The sequence below is a fragment of the Drosophila montana genome, unplaced genomic scaffold (genome assembly GCF_035044405.1).
Source record: "Drosophila montana isolate Dmon_TW-CO22-7 unplaced genomic scaffold, ASM3504440v1 contig_2127_1, whole genome shotgun sequence".
Lineage (NCBI taxonomy): Eukaryota > Metazoa > Arthropoda > Insecta > Diptera > Drosophilidae > Drosophila > Drosophila montana.
In genome coordinates this window covers 2,001,215-2,018,590 of record NW_026997035.1, presented here as the reverse complement: position 1 = coordinate 2,018,590, position 17,376 = coordinate 2,001,215, and the positions used below count along the sequence as shown (strand labels likewise).

Sequence of the window (17,376 nt, the reverse complement as noted above, 5' to 3'; positions counted from 1 at the left end):
ATCGGCATTAATTATAATTAAATTAATCCGGCCAAAGAGAGCGGCTCGCTATAAAATCGAAAATATTTTCATACACATGAAATGTCAACCGCGATGGGATTTGAACACACGAACGCAGCCCGAGAATTTAATAAACGGAACGTCAGCGAGCGACGCCACGAGCGCATCGTACAACGAGTAGTCTAAATTTAGTTTTGTTGAAAGGTGCTTAGTCATCAAGAGAGCAGCAATTGAGAGCAATATTAAGAGAGCGTGTATAACACACTGCTTTGTTTGAAATGCTTTCAAAATACACTGCTTATCTAGAAGAGACCGTATATTCTACTATGCTTAATTTAACTGCTTCCACAGACACTGAATTAAACGCTTATTCTAAACTGCTTGCAGGGAGCGTTACAAATTTAAATGCATGTTAAAAAAATTAATATGCTCAAAAAGCGTGAATGTTTGGCTGTGTAACGAATTATGGCTTGTATAAAACATTTGTTACAATTAAAATCGACTTAATACTAAACGTGCTGCAAAATGGCTTTCATATTACTCTCCCAACTGTACCTGGCCTTTCCACTGATAATGTTTCTGACAATGTTCGCTGACAATTTAGTAAATGATTACAAATGGTGTACGACCTCCGTGGATGCCGTCTGTGTCGACTAAATATTAATAAGAATACTTAATTGCATTTTATGTATTTCACTGTAATAAAATCTTTATAAACATAGCAGTTTATGCTTTTAAGCCTTTAAAATAAAACATTTGTAGAGCAGAAGCCACACGAATAGTTTTAGCAAAATGCAAGCTGGGGAAGTTGAGGTATTTCCTCATATATATATTAATTTTCTCTTTTTAAAAACGCTTTTTGTCTAGCCAAAGCGCACCCAGCGCTATGTGGATGAAGTCTATCGCTTAGTGCTTGAGAAACCTGGCGTTGAGGAGGTGCTCATAATGAATCGTTCAGGTGTGCCCGTCAAGACTTCAATGGCACGCCAGGATGCACTGCAGCATGCCTGTCTCTATGACAATTTACGTGAAAAGACTCAGGCATTTCTACAAAGAATGGAGCCGCCACAAAATCTATGCATGTTGCGTGTACGCACCAGAATGCACGAGGTAATCATAACACCCGATGCTAAAATAACCATTTTGGTCGTGCAAAATGCAAAAGACACATATTTACGCCATCCGCAAGACGATTGAGAAGCCGACAAGCTACAATACATTGTTCTTGTTCACGATTAACCAATAAATTCAAAAGCCTCTGCCCGAATATTGCAGTAACAAAAACATATTTTCTCCTCAAATTACTCACAGCTACAGAATCGCAAACGCACAACTGTTTGCTTATCAACCAAGCCTGTTGTAATTGCAGGCAGGCGCTCACGCACACAGCTCACAGACGCTGTCGCTTTGCAAGCGCAGAACAGAGCGTTAAGCTTTTAAGACAAACCTGCACTAATACACCTGCAAGCACACACATACTCACATATATATCTTTGCCAGCACTGCTTTAAAGCTACTTTTGGCGGTAGGTTGTCAACTCAACCGCATTCGTACGGCGACAGTTGTTTCATTTACATTAGAAATGTACATTCAATTAACTATGCGGATTATTTTGGCGCTCGTACTAAGCCAAGGCGCGAATCCTGTGCGTTCAGACATTGCAGATTTGGGACACTATTCGCAAACGCTAGTCGATTCGATTCTGGATATCTATGCAGGCAACGGCAGCAGCAGCAGCAGACACACAGTGGACCCGGATAATAGCAAAGAAGATTTGGAGACGACGCCCATTGTGCCCACATTTATCTACCCGTATCTGTTGCTGGCGCTGTGGGTAGCATGCATAAGTAGGTGCAGGGTAGAGGACCCGAGCAATTCATATAATTGATAGCTACGCTCTTTGCAGGCTGCATCATTTGCTGTTGTTTATATTGCAAGTGCCAGCAGGCGGATAGCATGACGGCTTACAACTCCAACTCCTTTGAGCTACAGGAAGTGCATGTTCTGGATCATCCGCTGCCGCATGTCAAGGGCTGCGTTTGCCTCGGCTGCCTGCAGCGGCAGGTTGCCAAGGAGCTGCAGCTAAAACGCGAACAATAAAATAAATTTGACTAAGAAACAAAAAGCTAACTTTATATTCGAGTTTCAAGCATGGGCATGTCTATAGATAATATTATAGATTCGAATAATTTTTGGGGCACAAGGCAGATTAGATTAAGCTGTATTTAACAAAATCATAAAACTTAAAAAGTATTTCCCGTCGTCGCTCTATCGAATGTATTTAAGTCTTTGGTTAAAGATAAACTATATTAGGCTTGATAATAAGGCATCCGTTTCAGTTTTCGAAAAAGATATGAATGGTAAATAATGAAAACAAAATGAGGTCTCAAATTTAAGAAGAAGGCTTGAAGGTCGCCAATTCTAATTTTCGAGTGCACGCTATACTAATAAATTCTTTGAGCAAAGTTAATGGCACATTCTTTAGATAATTGAGGCTTGAATGGGTTCAAAGAAATACCTGAGTCTCCCATTTCTTAAATAATATTATGACATCTGTTGCGTCTACTTAATGTGCAGCTTAGACAGTGTTAGCTGATCCACATCCAACGGGGACAGACTCAATTTCATGTTGTGCTGTGAGGCCAGCAGGCGCAGCACATTGAACTCCTTGTCCGTGTACATTTTGCGGTTCATATTGATCGATTGCAAGGATGACTTATCAAACTCTGTCAATTGTAATTCGAAATCTCTCCGAAATTGCTGGTTCGCTTGGTTCTCCTCAGTTTTCAAGTCGGCTAGCTTCTCCGGCTGCTGTTTGCCAGCGAGCGCACGTGACCAAATCTCACGCATTGACTTTTTGTATTTGCTGACACGCTGCTCCATATTGATGATTTCTTCGCTGATCTCCTTGTTGTTGGGCTGCTTGGCCTGTGCCTGCACGAAAGCCTGGCGTGCGCGCTCGTATTCGCCGAGGGCGGCCAGTGCGCGTCCCTCCTGGAAGAGTGCCTTGCAGGAGGGCTGATTACGCGTCAGCAGACGCAGAGCCTTCATGGCAATGCACACGCTCGCCGGCTTGTTCAGCTTGTTGTTGCACACCATGAGATTGGTGTATAGCGTAATAAGCAACTCCTGCTGCTTGAGCTCATCCTTTTCATCCGCCAGCCGGCAATAGTTGAGCGATGCAATCGCGCGCTCGAAGGCCGCAACTGCGTTGCGATAGGCGCCACGCTTCACACAATCTTTGCCATGCAAATGCATATCCTGCGCCTTGGGAAAGACCACTGCAAACTTGTTACGATCCTCGGGCGCGATTCGCTCCAGCGAATGCTCATCGCCAATCAATGTGAATCCAATTACCTCAATCTTAAACAGACCATCGGCACGCGGTTTAATGCGCGGCGGACAGCCCATCTCGTGGAATAGCAATTTGTATGATATGATAAACTCCGACTGCTCGTAGGGGTACATGGTGCGTACGGCCGCCTCGAGACCCTCCAGCACCATCTGCTGACCCGTCTCGAACTCGAATTTAGTGCCTCGCAGCATCGAGGAATCGAATGGAGCGGTCTGTCCCTCCCAGTAGCCGCTGTAACGCAATGCCACACGCGCCTTGTCCGGCACCAGGCCCTGCTCCTTGACGCCTGGTCGTGTGATGCGCTTGTAGATGTGTTCACCAATTGGTTTCATTAGCTGGCGCAACTCATCAAAGGAACGTGTCCAGGGTGAGACAAGCGCCTCGTGTTCAACTTCCTCCTCATCAACATCCTCTTCATCATCCACATTAAAATCCTCATAGCAGGTATTATTATAATTTGCTGTATCTACCTCAAAGTGGGCCCCATTCTCGATGAGGTCACTAAAAAATAAAACGGTTTCCAAGGATTCATACATACACCCATATGCACGTGCAATTTGTTTTCTCAACTTACGCAAATGATAATGGTTCCTTAAGCAATTGAGCACTTGTATTATAACGATCCTCCATTTCAATATTAAACTTTGAAATTAGGTAATTATTAACTTTTATTAAGATAGACGCAACGAGTGCAAATTTTCTTGCAATAAGGAGCTACGAAAGTTCCGGCTAACGTTTTAAGATGCCTTTCGATAACGTATGTTGGCGATCCGTTATCGAATTATCTCAGTGTTGTAAAACTGCGTACTTAAAGCCGTGTATGCAGCACATAGGTTAAGTCTGAGCAAAATTAAGCAGGAACTGCGTTCATAAGTTGACAACATAGTTTATTAAAAATACTCACTAAAACTAATTTTTATTTAAACATTTCTTTGAAAATGAACACTTATAACTCGCAAGTAGCATTTCATACAAAGTAGCATTTCATGCACATAATACAAAATAACAAAAACAAAATAAAGAAAGCAAGGAATGCTTTATGATGGCGGGAAAACACAGATTTCTTTCGTGCTTTTCATAAGAAGATATGATTAATATATATTAGTTTATATGGGCTTATTGAAAGTGTAATTATAATTTAAACAATTTACGGTCAAAAAACGAACCCCATGACTTTATGTTCACTTCTTCATCAGCTTATTCATTTCCTTATTCTGCTTGGTCAAATTTAAGTCTACGCTTTCGATCTTATAGTTCATGTTGTCCAACAATCCGTTCTGTGACTCAATTTCCGTTCCCAAATCGGTTGCCAAGAACTTAAGGCGTGACAAATTGTCACACATTTCATCGAGATTCGATTCCAACTGGTGCTGAAAGGGATTGGCGGCCCGTTGTTGGGCCTGGACCTGGCGCTGATTGTAGGAACTGGTATCGTCGCGCATACGACTAATCGGATGATTATCATAGCGTTCCGTTGGTGACATGGGCTGCTTTGGTATTGCGCCACCTCCCGTCGCATTGGCATTGTAGTTGGTCTCCTGTGACATTTGACTGCCGGCGGGTGAGGCAGCAGCCGTGGGAACATCACGATTGCCAGACAAGTAGTTTTTTAGGCCGCCAAAAACACTTTTCAATCCATTTAAATGACGCTGGCTGAATCGCAGGGTGGAGTTAATTTCATCCAATTGATTTGAGGTCTTTTCCAGTTGTTCCCGTTGCCTGGCCAACTCCACTGCTGTTGCTTTGCCCGCATCTTCGGCTTCGTAGAGCAAGCCTGTTTGATACATTCTCGGATTGGTAACGCCCACTAAAATCAAATATTTTTAATGGAACATACCCAAACTTTTTTGTGTTGATTCTAGCGTGCGCTGCTCAATTTCTCTGCGTTTCTCCGCGTAGGCCTGCCTTTGTGCTCCTATTGACGAAGATGTGGATACTTCGTCATCATCTTCAAATGGATTCGTACTGCGCTGTGCCCTGTTGTTGGCACTCGCTCGCGTGTTTCTCAAAAACAAGTCATCGTCTACGTCCGCAAATTTATCTATATCAAAATGATTATTCACTGGCTGCAGATAATTATTGGCCATTTTGGCGCGCTTTTAACCGATCTGCACAAGTTTTAGAACAATTTCAATATGTTAATTTAGTTGTTGTCGTTGTGTCCAATTTGATATTAGTAAGATTTTCTTTGTTTTTATTCGTCTTTCTAATCGGATATGCAATCGTTGTCCAATAAATATCGATAACCAGCTACCCAGCTCGCGATGAATACAACGGTGGGCTAACAGCCTCTGGTATACAAATGTCCAAATATCGATAGTTTGAAAAGACGCACACATCTCTAATGTCAGTCTGCATACTTACACATCTCTACTGTGTTGGACCGGACAGCGCAGCGTCCGCAATTTCTACGTTTAAACATAGAAAAAAGTGTTTTAAACAAAGGAAATAATTGTGAAAATTTAGCTTAAATAAAACCGAAATTAAAAACGTTTTAGCCAAAATATACAGTTCACATTGCAAAAATGCATTGTACTCCGACCATTTTGGCCGCGTCATGTGTCATCGTCACGCTGCTCGCTGCACAGTCCGCTGCCGACCGCTCGTCTACGGCGACCAAAAAAGTATTGCAGCCAGATGGAAATCTAATCGAATTGGACGAGGATAACTGGCATTTAATGCTAAATGGCGAATGGATGATTGAATTGTGAGTGAAAAACAAACTAAAAAAAAATACGCAACAATAGAAAAGTCAACGCAGACGCAGTTTGTGTGGGGTGTAGCCGGTAAGAAAACACCACAACTGCAAAAACAACAACAACATAGCTGGAGCTGTTTCTGGTTCTGTGGAATGTTGCATTCCGCTTAGATGTGCGTTGCGCGTTGCTGATTGGCTGCGTCACCTGCGCCTGAGTCATGACCGGCAGCTGCGTTTTTACAGCTGTTTTACCAAAAAAAAAAAAAAATTGTTCAAAATGTTAAACAAACAATTGAAATTAACACAACATAACCAAATTTAGAAACGTGTTAAAGAAATCAGAAGATGTTAGCACCTTCATAAGGCTAATGAATACATAGTACGTCCTTGAAAAGGATTGTTGCCAACATGCCCAAACCGAACCGCATCTCCTTCTGTTTTGGGTTAACAATAACAACTTTTGGCTAATTGAGACTCAGCCGCAAAGCATAAATAACTTGGGCGCCAACAATTTATTTATCTTATCATTTTCGCTAGTTGCCAATTTTGGTTAGAGACCAAGTTTTGCCCGCAACTTCTACACGAAAATTATAAATTAAAAATGTAATTGATTTATTTAGATTATGAAAATATTGAAATATTTAACGAAAACCTGTATTCAATTGAGGGTTCACAAATCGAATTCAAAGACAATCTGTTGAATCGAACTACCGACTTTTTTTTTGGCTTGCAGCCCTGGTATAGAGCCCTTTTGCTGTAGGCATCACTGATGTCGGAGTTGGCCACATCGGACCACTATATCCATAGCCAAAAAAGCAATCGGTCAGAAATTAGTCTCTTTTATAAGCAACTTTTTTTTTCTTCAAAATAACTTGATCAAACTAAAAAATTACTAGCTTGACTATGCTACGACTACTTTTGCATACATATAAAATTTGCAATATGTCTGCAAGCTGACTATTTCTTGTTCAATGTATAAAAATATCAAATCAATAACAAATCATATATAATACATATACCGTATTTACAGTTTTGCTCCTTGGTGCCCAGCCTGCAAAAATCTGGCGCCTGTTTGGGAACGCTATGCCAGCACAGCTAAAGATGTTAAAGTCCATGTGGCAAAGATCGATGTAACCACATCACCATCGCTTAGCGGACGCTTCTTTGTTACCGCCTTGCCCACGATCTATCAGTAAGCCTCTTAACAGGATATTAAAAAACACAATCTCTTTACAACGCTCTCGTTATCGCAGCGTCAAGGATGGCGAATTCCGGCAATATCGTGGCGCACGTGATGCCGACGCTCTGTTGTACTTCCTCAAGAAGAAGTCCTGGCAGAGTATTGAGCCGCTGTCCTCGTGGAAAAAGCCCGACACCATACACATGTCCCTGCTATCATACTTCTTCAAGCTGTCGCACACATTGAAGGTACGTCAACCTGCTGCCCATGCAATCACTTGTTTACGTCTGCATCGGTCGGTTGTGTCGTAGCTCAGTTCAATGCACGTATGCGGAAGCTTATCTGGCGCGATTGGGCCAAGAGGTTATATTTGCTATGCCTCATTCTGGCACACTGGTGTAATTCTCATTTGTCTGGGGTTAAGCCGGCTAAAATTGTGTCGATTGAAAGCAATTGGTCTTAGTCGGCGGATTTTAAGCTTCCGCACCAACTCACGCTTTTGTATAATATGTCTATGTACGTGTATGTGTATGTTGTATATACTAATAGCACACACAAAAACTCTTTAAGGACTTCAACGCGCGTCTGCAGGAGGAATATGGTCTGCCCACCTGGGGTTCCTATGCTCTGTTTGCCATTGCCACAATCTTTGTGGGCGCCGCCCTTGGCTTGATGCTCGTGTGCATCGTGGACTTTGTTTATCCGCCAAAGAAATCGCAGCGTCAAAGCTTCTCGGAATCGCAGGAGCATCTAGCCGAGGGAGTTGAGGATTTGGCCACCGAGGATATTGAAGACGATGAAGAGGAAGGTGGCGATGACGAGGAGCGCAACAGCGAGGAAGCCGATGAAGATGAGGAGGATGAAGCTGCTGAAGTGGAGGCAGAGCAAAACAAGCAAGGAAATGGCGATAAATTGGAGGACAAGTCGACAGAAAATAAAGCAGAGAAAATAGAAACTACAAGCTCAGCTGGCGATGAGGCGCCCGAACTATCAGATAAACCCAGCACAGAGCAAGTGCGCAAACGCAAACCACGCAAGGCGGATTAAGCTGTGGAGCGGTTCAGCGACGAGAAGGGTGGCAACAAAAAAGACTAACCTAACATTACACAATAAACAAGCAAACAAACGAAACGAAAATGTAACAAGAAGAGAGGATTCTGCAAATTGTTGCTATTGTATTACGATCCTGTTTTTAATTGTTTAATTTCGCGCACAATATATGCAAATTTGTCGCATTTGAAAATTGTTTTCCAATTAAAGCTGTAGCAGTTTTTTTTATGCATATACATATATATATATATAGATTTGATTCTTAGCAGCAATTACGAGTATGGCAATCGCGTCCTAGCACCTCATTTATTTCATAATTATATAAACGTAACAATAACTAAATATTTAGTCGTATCCTTTAGCGTTTGCAAAGCGTTCATTTCATTTCTATCATATTTTCGTGTTCACATTTGTTTACGAAACATTTCTCTTTATACTATTTTTAATATCTTCAATAAAATTGCAAACTGTATTAAATTTGCGTATTACAAATGAAATTTATGTGTCTTTCATCAATTAACAAATGCAAATATTGCATTGAAAATCTCTTGATCAATCGAGATGCATTAAACAATAATAATTAAATTTAATTAATTAAAGCGACCAAATAACATTTGAGCTGAAATTTAAAAAAACAAAAATTATAACGAAAGCAACGAGCGGAGGAACTCAATTCATTAAAAAAAATAAAAACAAAAATGATTTAATGTGTATTTTACAGAAGTGTAATTCTATGTAAAACAACCAACCCATGAAAATACTTTAAATAAAATTATATATGAATGTAATTGCGTATCAGTTATATGCCATATAGAAGGAAGATTGGGGAGTATCTAAAGTATCATATTGGATCATCAGGACGCATAATGATTAAGATTAGTAGAAGAATACGCACACATAATTTCCAATTAAAACAAGAACTTTATACAAATTTGGATTAAAAAAAAATTTGCAATTTATTACGGGCTTTTTGTCATTCACTTTTTGCATTTTTTTGGTGGCAGCCAGCCCTTCAACCGATGCTCATCCGCTAATGTGCTATCGAGATTCAGACAGGAGATACGCGCCATGCTCTCTTTATACTCGATCATCTGATTGTCATCCAAATCAGAGCCGTCGTCGTGTCTGCACATATTGAATGCCTTCTGGCATTTGCGCGCGAAATCCCTTTCCGTAGATTTATCGGTGGGCAGATAACGACGACAACTATCCGCAACTGACAATGAACGTTTCCGGACATTCACCTGCCGGTGTGGCACGTAGGGCGCCAATGGGGTACCCTGTAATTGGGCAGTTACGGCTCGCGTAAGGAAACCATAACTATACATCGTGGCCAATCTTAAAATTTTGATATTATATTGTTTTTTTTTTGTTTTTTTGTTATACAAGTCGAGACTGTTCTGTCCATGCTGGTGATGATTATTGAAATGAAAAGACAGATTTTTCGTTTGTAATTTTGATGTTGGCTTTGTTTTTCTTTAAAAATTTACACAGTTTTTTCAAACTTAAATGTGAATAGCGAAACTAACCAAATCATACTCTTTTATTTTTGTATACATTTATTTATATGTATTCAGTTTGTTTTATTTAAATAGCTTTATTGGTGTAAGTAAAAATCCCTGCAATTTCGTTTTATTTAAAACTACAAAGAAATATATAGGTGTGTGTGTGTGTGAGTTTGCCAAATTTGTTTGTGTTTTGAAGTTCATATTATTTGTTGCCAAATTGATAACTATTGTTTACACATTGTTATTGATATATAAAAAAGTATAAAAGTTGTATATATTTTTATTTAATTTGCGTCTGCACTTAAACATAAACTTGTTTAATTTGCCTGCTTTGTTGTTGCTATTTTTCACTTGGCACTTGTGATTAATGAATTAACTGTTGGTTTGTTGAGTATTAAAAAAAAATTACAACATTTTGATTGTTAAACAAATAACATTTTCAACAAATGGCTATGGCTATTGTAGAGTTCGATTTAACGGTAGGGATTTAATAGGGTTTGTAGGTACTTGGTGTGTGTGTGTGTATAAATAAATTTTCTATATATAATATATATATTTGATATATATTTTTTTGGTTGTAAAAATTGTACTATTGCAGCGTATGGAGGAAGTTTGTGGGGCAAGGATATTGGGGTTGGGGATATTTTGTTTGTGTGTGTGCATGTTTTCAAATACTTTAAGTAATTGTGTATGTGTGTGTGAGTGCGAATATGGTGAATTTTGGATTTGCAGTTAATTCGTATGTAAGTTTGTGGTTTTTGCAAACGCCAAATGCTTACACAACATATACTATTATGCATTGTGTGTAAGTGATTTTCTGACAACAAAAACAATTGTAATTACTTTAAATATTTAAAAAGCATTAATCGTGTGCATTAAACATTGGCAAATGCAATTGAAAGCAAAGAAACAGAAAGAAAAAAACATGTAATTCAAATGTTACCAAAAACTCAAAATGTCAGCAAGCAACAAGTGTTGCCACTTCGCTGGCAACTGGCAAATCAGCGAAAATTTAGTACATTTTTTGCATTGAGCTTTCAATTACATTCGTGGGAGGGTGGTGTTGGCGTTGCCATTGTTGTAAAATTAACTTTTGTTTTTGTTTCGAGGCGGGCAAAAGCTAATTTTAAAACAACGCAAATGACTTAAATTACTAAATAACTAGCTTGTTATATATGAGGTATTTGTATGTGTGTGTTGAGTTCTGTGGTGATTGTGGAAATTTTGTCTGGCAAATTTGTGAAATTTTGTAAACCGGTCTATTGCATAAAATTGCAGGTCCGTCGCTTTGACGTCGCATAATGCGACGCGCAAAGAACGTGAAAAAATGTAGCAGTAGCATTATAAAAAAACTAGTTGCCGCCGGCTATGCGACAAAATCGAGCGGCCGATTGAAGCCACCCTTACGATTCATGTACTGGCGATACTTGCGCTTGAGGATCACATGCACTTCACCAACATCGTTGCCCTCGACTTTCTTGTTCTTGGTGGTGTCAAAAGTGCAGAAGCCCATTGTCTTGAGCATTTCAACCTCTTCCGGCGATTTACCCTCCAGATCTGCTTCATTGATCTTTGGACGCTCTGCAGCTGCAGCTGCACTCGCTGAATTGTTGCGTGTGGCGCGTCTCGATGTGGATGGACCCGAACTGCTGCCGGTACCACGCGAGCGGGATCTATAAAAGAATATGCGAAATATGCGCAGCGGCTACTTAATGAACTGGAATTTGAATGCATTTAAATTAAGAATGGAAATAAATGCAAAATGCACTTGGGCCAACTGGGGCAGGGTCATTTGTACATGTATATTAAACAGCAGTAATTTGAGAATTTAATTATGAAACGTGACACCTTTCACTGGGCGGATGGACAACAATGTTATAAAACCGGTTCGAACCAAATTGTTTGTGGTTGTTTTGTATTTTGGCGGACTGTTTACAAAAGATAACAAAGTGTGTGTGCTTGTGTGTTGTGTGTGTGAGCTTGCTTAACTATTAGAAAAAGCTGTTCGCTTAGGACATCTCCTCGATGAGTGCTGCACGCAGCTTTGTTGTCACCGTGGCCGGCTGTGCTTGATTCAATTTGAAAACGCTCTCAATAACGGAAATCTCGGTGGCCGTTGTATTCATGCCCACAAACGATATCCAATCGTTGACGACCATGCCGGCAGCCAACACTTCGCTGCCACGATTGACGGTGCCGGCAACGAGCGGCACTTGCAGCAGCGACGACAGCTCGTCCTGGTCCTGTATGCTAGTCTTGGGATGCACCATGCCGCCCTGATTGCTCAGCACTGTGTAGGAGCCGACCAGCGTATTGTCGGCAATGGTCTGACGGAAGACTTCCACATTCAGTACGTCCGTGATAATTTCTTCGGTTTCCCTGTCCAAATCGGGATGCACCAGTGCAACATAATCGTTGCAGGCAACCACATTGCCCAACGCAGACAAACGCTCCTCGACACGCTGGATTTTAACCGCATCCGGCAGGCTGTTGCGCAAATGCTGCAGCTCCTCGTCTGTGGTGGAATGCGGCACCAGCAACCCGTTCCGATTGCCGACAGTGAGGCGGCCAATGATGCGGCAGCCGCCAATGTTGGCATGCACCACCGGTATGGTTTCGGCCAACTCGGCTTCGTAGGCACTGTAGAAGGTCTCGGAGCCGCCGATTGCCACCAGGCAATATGTGTTTGTTAATTTACTGAAGACGCCAATATCGTCATTGTTCTCAAATTGCACGCGTAGCGCCATTTTGTGTCTAATTTAGTTTATTGCTGTTTTTATCTGGTACAAGGAAACTAGATTTGATTCGAGCTCTGTTTGCTTTCTAATGCCAGGCACTAGCTGCTCGCTGTATTTGACTATTTAGTAGTGTACTTTAACTTTTGTTGTGAAATTCACGTATTTCGCTTCACGTGGTAATTTGCAGGAGGCTGTCGAAAGAACGAATGAGCTTGAGGGAACTGTCAAAAGCACACACACACACAAACAGGGTTGCATTGCAGCAGAAAAAGTGCCACGGCGCTGCCCGTTCAGCTGAACTAGTTCAGCAGTTTAAATAGCCAGCCTTGTGGCTTTGCTTAGTAGTAGTTATATTCATAATTAATGGATTTAAAAAAACGTTAGTACTTTATACTTATCGTTGTGGTTTGGTACACTACACTTGCTTATTCACCTCGAACGCCTGCCCCGCGCACGTTCCCTGTCACGGCTGCGGCTTCTGTCACGCTCACGTTCCCGGTCACGGCGACTGCTGCTGCTGCTCCCAATGACATTGGCTTCTCTTTCTCTTGAGCGTCGTTCGCGTCTTTTTTTGCGCTCTGTGCGCTCCTTTTCCCTTCGTCTGTGTGCAGGCGAAGCGGGACTGCGGCTGCGACCCATTTTATCCTTTGAAGTGTGTGTACGTTTATTAAACGTATAGAAATATACAAAATGCCTGAACAAGAGAACACATTTTATTAACTCTTCACAATTCAGAAGTCTACTGTCGCTAACACTCACCGTTGCCTAATGCAGTGTCTTGCTTATATTGGGCGACACCGGCATTAAGTAAAACGCGCTAAACCTAAAAACTAAACGTAAAAACGAAGCGCGTTCCTGCACACCCGCGACGCTAAAACAGACTGCAAATGGCCGCTACCCACAACAGCTGATTGTGGTCGGCATGCAGTTTTTTCCTTTTTTGTAAAAGTGTAATGAGTGTGACCATTCTTTTGGTATATATTCGATAATTCTCTTGTATATCGAAAATTAAGCTCAGACCAATACCGAAGGGTCACACAGCCAAAAGCTGCATTATAACAGTTGAACAAAACAAAATGATAAACATTTCTTTATTAAATTTAATGAATATCATAATAAATAAAATAAAACTAGGATATAAATATTTTGAGCTATATTCAAAACAACGTTAAGTACAGAAATATATGTCAGCAAGGGTAGAAGCTCGTCTTGGCAGAAACCGATCAAATATATTTTTAATACTTCAGCTTTACAAAATAACTAAATTGTTATTCAATTAAGAGTGCGTTAAAAATGCTCTCTATCGGCGGTCTAGTTTTCTACTAATAGAATAAATTGTAGATTAATTTGAAAAATGAAACAGAGCAAGGGTTCAATTGGACAAGGTCATTGTGAGCATACAAGTATGTGTATGTATATACATACACAAATGCATGGCATGGCAACGATCATATTGATACACATTTATAATATTCCTTTCAACCTTTACATAATAAAGATGCTTTAAAATCACCGGCGCCAGTTCAAAAATATCAACGCAATCGATTCCAATTAGTACATATGCATACATACATACATATGTATATACATATCGCCTGCATGCATGCCCATGCGCGTTATCACGTTATCACCTATTACTGTTATCAGCAGGCTATGCAACTAATTGCTATGTTGTTTATATGCGCGAACAAGCACAGCAAAAGACACCAATGAAGAAGCAGCACCAATCAACAGCTGTTTTTTTATATCAACGCCGCCTGCAAAAAAAGCTCAGTCAGAGCTTTTGTATTGAGGCCCACAACCGCTGTTCATCGCAGTTGTCAATTTGCAAGCAGCGCCGGTGGGTGCGCGATTTATTTTCTATTTAGCTGTTATTAGGTACATATATTAATTTCTAAGCGGCTTGCAACATGGGCGATGCGATGAAGGTGGAGGTTAAGGACATTGATAAGCTGATAGAAATGGACGGCTATCTGAAGCCCTTCGAGCGTGAGATTCGCCGCCGGTAAGTCAAAAAACATTCGCAGAGTGCATTTGGTTAATGGGGCGGCGCGCATCATGTAATCCGAAGTTAACGCCGGCTGATAAGTATGGAACAGGGCAGGCAAGCAGCGAGCGTCTAGTGCTTATTGTTGTTATGCCCTGCATAATCATATCAACTGTTTTTGTACTGCCGCCCCACAGTTGCAGTTGGAAAAACTGCGTTGACCAATGTCACATGAAGGTCATCCAATTTACTTCGCTTCTGCTGCGTGCGTTCGCCGCCAACATGCAGTGAAAACATTTGGAACAGCCGTCGCGCTATCTGTTGGCCTTGGCCTTGAGCTCTCAACTTGACTTCCGTATTTTTATTCTTTTTGTTTATATCCACGCAGACATGGCGTCCTAAAAGAGTGGATTGCCAAGATCGACCAATGCGAGGGTGGCATGGAAGAATTCTCGCAGGGCTACAAATACTATGGCCTACACTTTCAGCCGGATAATTCAGTGATAGCGCGGGAATGGGCGCCGGGCGCAAGAGATGTGTATCTAACTGGCGATTTCAGTGAGTATACTAATTTCATATATGGCGAAAAGTGCGAAAGATCAGATGCAGCTTCTTCTAAGGATGTGCAAGCGAGCTAGCAACATGTTTCGCCCTGTTTACAATTCGCCCGTTTACTATGGGCGCTCCTACTTAAAAGCTGTTAAGATATCGATACTCGATCAAATATAACTTTAAATTTATTACTATCGGTACTAACAATCGATATTTTAACAGTTTTACCTCAAAACGGCGCCTTTATAGTTAAATTCTTTGCTTATGCTTTCAATTAAAATTCAAATAGACAACTGGCACTGGGAATCGCATCCGTTCAAGAAACTGCCCTTTGGCAAGTGGGAGCTGCACTTGCCCGCCAATCCAGATGGTAGTGCGCCCATTAAGCATCTCAGTGAGATAAAGATCATCATACGCAATCAGTCCGGTCAACTGTTGGATCGTCTATCGCCCTGGGCCAAGTATGTGGTGCAGCCACCCAAGAGCGCAAATCAAGGCGTCAACTTTAAGCAGTATGTGTGGCAGCCGCCAGCCGGGGAGCGATATCAACGGCAGAATGCGCGTCCCGCCAAGCCCAAGTCGCTGAGAATCTACGAGTGCCATGTGGGCATTGCCTCGCAGGAGCCGCGCGTGGGCAGCTACGATGAGTTTGCCGATCGCATTGTGCCTCGTATTAAGCGTCAGGGCTACAACTGCATTCAGGTGATGGCCATCATGGAGCATGCCTACTACGCCAGTTTTGGCTATCAAGTGACAAGTTTCTATGCGGCGTCCAGTCGCTGTGGAAATCCGGAACAGCTGAAGCGCATGATCGATGTAGCTCATGCCCAGGGTCTCTATGTGCTGCTCGATGTAGTGCATTCGCATGCCTCCAAGAATGTGCAGGATGGCCTAAACCAGTTCGATGGCACAAATAGCTGTTTCTTCCACGATGGCGCCCGTGGAGAGCATTCCCTCTGGGATAGCCGTCTGTTCAACTACACGGAGCATGAGGTGCTTCGCTTTCTACTGTCCAATTTACGTTGGTGGCACGACGAGTATAATTTCGATGGCTATCGCTTTGATGGCGTCACCTCCATGTTATATCATTCGCGCGGCATTGGTGAGGGCTTCAGCGGTGACTACAACGAGTACTTTGGCCTTAATGTGGACACGGATGCGCTCAACTATCTGGGCCTGGCCAATTATATGCTGCACAAGCTGGATCCCGAGGTTATAACTATAGCCGAGGTAAATCAAGTATTTCAGTTCACATAGTTTCCCAGTTTAAACTTCGGTTTCCTCTGTTGCAGGACGTCTCTGGAATGCCCACGTTGTGTCGTCCCGTGTCGGAGGGCGGCATTGGATTCGATTATCGGCTGGGCATGGCCATACCAGACAAATGGATCGAGCTGTTGAAGGAGCAAAGCGATGATGAATGGGACGTTGGCAATATTGTACACACACTGACCAATCGACGTTGGATGGAAAACACGGTAGCCTATGCAGAGTCGCACGATCAGGCGCTCGTTGGCGATAAGACCATTGCCTTCTGGCTGATGGACAAGGAGATGTACACGCATATGTCAAAAGTATCCGAGCCTTCGCTAATTATTGATCGTGGCCTGGCGCTGCATAAGATGATAAGACTCATTACGCACGCCTTGGGCGGCGAGGCGTATCTCAATTTCATGGGCAATGAGTTTGGTCATCCCGAGTGGCTGGACTTTCCACGCGTGGGCAACAACGACTCGTATCATTATGCGCGTCGCCAGTGGAATCTGGTGGATGACGATCTGTTAAAGTATAAATACCTTAATGAATTCGATCGTGCCATGAATGAGCTGGAGGAACGCTACGGATGGCTGCACTCGGGTCCTGCTTATGTGAGCTGGAAACACCAGGGCGACAAGACCATTCATTTTGAACGTGCCGGCCTCGTATTTGTATTCAACTTCCACCCAACACAAAGTTTCAGTGACTATCGTGTTGGCACCAACTGGGCGGGCACCTATCAGGCGGTGCTTTCCTCCGACGATCCCATCTTTGGCGGCCACAATCGCATCGACATGAATTGCAAGCATCAATCCGATCCCTGGGGTCATGCCGGTCGCTCCAATTTCATTCAAGTCTATACGCCTTGCCGCACGGCCGTTGTTTATGCGCGCATCAGCGATTAGGCGCACTTGTTTAACCAAATTATTGATATATAATTATATATATTATACATACTATGTGAATTTCAAAATTTAGCTATACTTTTTGTTAATGTTACAAGAACCAGAATTGAAATATATGTATACACACAGAGATAGTTTTACAAAACTGT

General features: G+C 42.0%; 8 protein-coding genes across 9 annotated transcripts; 4 read left to right on the top strand and 4 right to left on the bottom strand.

Moving 5' to 3' along the window:
- Positions 1-527: 527 nt before the first annotated feature.
- LOC135427161 (dynein light chain roadblock-type 2) lies at positions 528-1,284 on the top strand. The gene is made up of 2 exons (XM_064680612.1): positions 528-813; positions 868-1,284. Exons 1-2 carry the CDS (start codon positions 793-795, stop codon positions 1,195-1,197), a joined length of 351 nt encoding a protein of 116 aa, XP_064536682.1. The 5' UTR covers positions 528-792; the 3' UTR covers positions 1,198-1,284.
- Positions 1,285-1,527: 243 nt separating this feature from the next.
- On the top strand, positions 1,528-2,100 carry LOC135427160 (uncharacterized). Its single transcript, XM_064680611.1, has 2 exons — positions 1,528-1,847; positions 1,907-2,100. Exons 1-2 carry the CDS (start codon positions 1,583-1,585, stop codon positions 2,098-2,100), a joined length of 459 nt encoding a protein of 152 aa, XP_064536681.1. The 5' UTR covers positions 1,528-1,582.
- Positions 2,101-2,112: 12 nt separating this feature from the next.
- shu (shutdown) lies at positions 2,113-4,114 on the bottom strand. Its single transcript, XM_064680605.1, has 2 exons — positions 3,930-4,114; positions 2,113-3,856 (listed from the first exon to the last, which is right to left on the bottom strand). Exons 1-2 carry the CDS (start codon positions 3,983-3,985, stop codon positions 2,563-2,565), a joined length of 1,350 nt encoding a protein of 449 aa, XP_064536675.1. The 5' UTR covers positions 3,986-4,114; the 3' UTR covers positions 2,113-2,562.
- A 277-nt stretch (positions 4,115-4,391) lies between these two features.
- Snap29 (Synaptosomal-associated protein 29kDa) lies at positions 4,392-5,558 on the bottom strand. The gene is made up of 2 exons (XM_064680608.1): positions 5,193-5,558; positions 4,392-5,129 (listed from the first exon to the last, which is right to left on the bottom strand). The coding sequence occupies exons 1-2, from the start codon at positions 5,440-5,442 to the stop codon at positions 4,537-4,539; spliced, it is 843 nt and encodes a 280-aa protein (XP_064536678.1). The 5' UTR covers positions 5,443-5,558; the 3' UTR covers positions 4,392-4,536.
- Positions 5,559-5,713: 155 nt separating this feature from the next.
- On the top strand, positions 5,714-8,780 carry LOC135427156 (thioredoxin-related transmembrane protein 1). 2 transcript variants are annotated; one of them, XM_064680606.1, is made up of 4 exons: positions 5,714-6,062; positions 7,084-7,245; positions 7,307-7,481; positions 7,783-8,780. In XM_064680606.1, exons 1-4 carry the CDS (start codon positions 5,881-5,883, stop codon positions 8,278-8,280), a joined length of 1,017 nt encoding a protein of 338 aa, XP_064536676.1. In that variant the 5' UTR covers positions 5,714-5,880; the 3' UTR covers positions 8,281-8,780. The 2 variants fall into 2 exon arrangements, with proteins under 2 accessions (XP_064536676.1, XP_064536677.1); XM_064680607.1 differs by having other exon boundaries at positions 5,716-6,062; positions 7,804-8,780.
- A 434-nt stretch (positions 8,781-9,214) lies between these two features.
- ytr (yantar) lies at positions 9,215-13,447 on the bottom strand. Its single transcript, XM_064680610.1, has 3 exons — positions 13,289-13,447; positions 12,963-13,223; positions 9,215-11,464 (listed from the first exon to the last, which is right to left on the bottom strand). The coding sequence occupies exons 2-3, from the start codon at positions 13,166-13,168 to the stop codon at positions 11,158-11,160; spliced, it is 513 nt and encodes a 170-aa protein (XP_064536680.1). The 5' UTR covers positions 13,169-13,223; positions 13,289-13,447; the 3' UTR covers positions 9,215-11,157.
- On the bottom strand, positions 11,597-12,745 carry eIF6 (eukaryotic translation initiation factor 6). Its single transcript, XM_064680609.1, has one exon. It carries the CDS (start codon positions 12,536-12,538, stop codon positions 11,801-11,803), a length of 738 nt encoding a protein of 245 aa, XP_064536679.1. The 5' UTR covers positions 12,539-12,745; the 3' UTR covers positions 11,597-11,800.
- Positions 13,448-14,358: 911 nt separating the features above from the next.
- On the top strand, positions 14,359-17,357 carry AGBE (1,4-alpha-glucan-branching enzyme). The gene is made up of 4 exons (XM_064680604.1): positions 14,359-14,534; positions 14,905-15,074; positions 15,358-16,298; positions 16,361-17,357. The coding sequence occupies exons 1-4, from the start codon at positions 14,440-14,442 to the stop codon at positions 17,225-17,227; spliced, it is 2,073 nt and encodes a 690-aa protein (XP_064536674.1). The 5' UTR covers positions 14,359-14,439; the 3' UTR covers positions 17,228-17,357.
- The last annotated feature ends 19 nt before the right edge of the window (positions 17,358-17,376 follow it).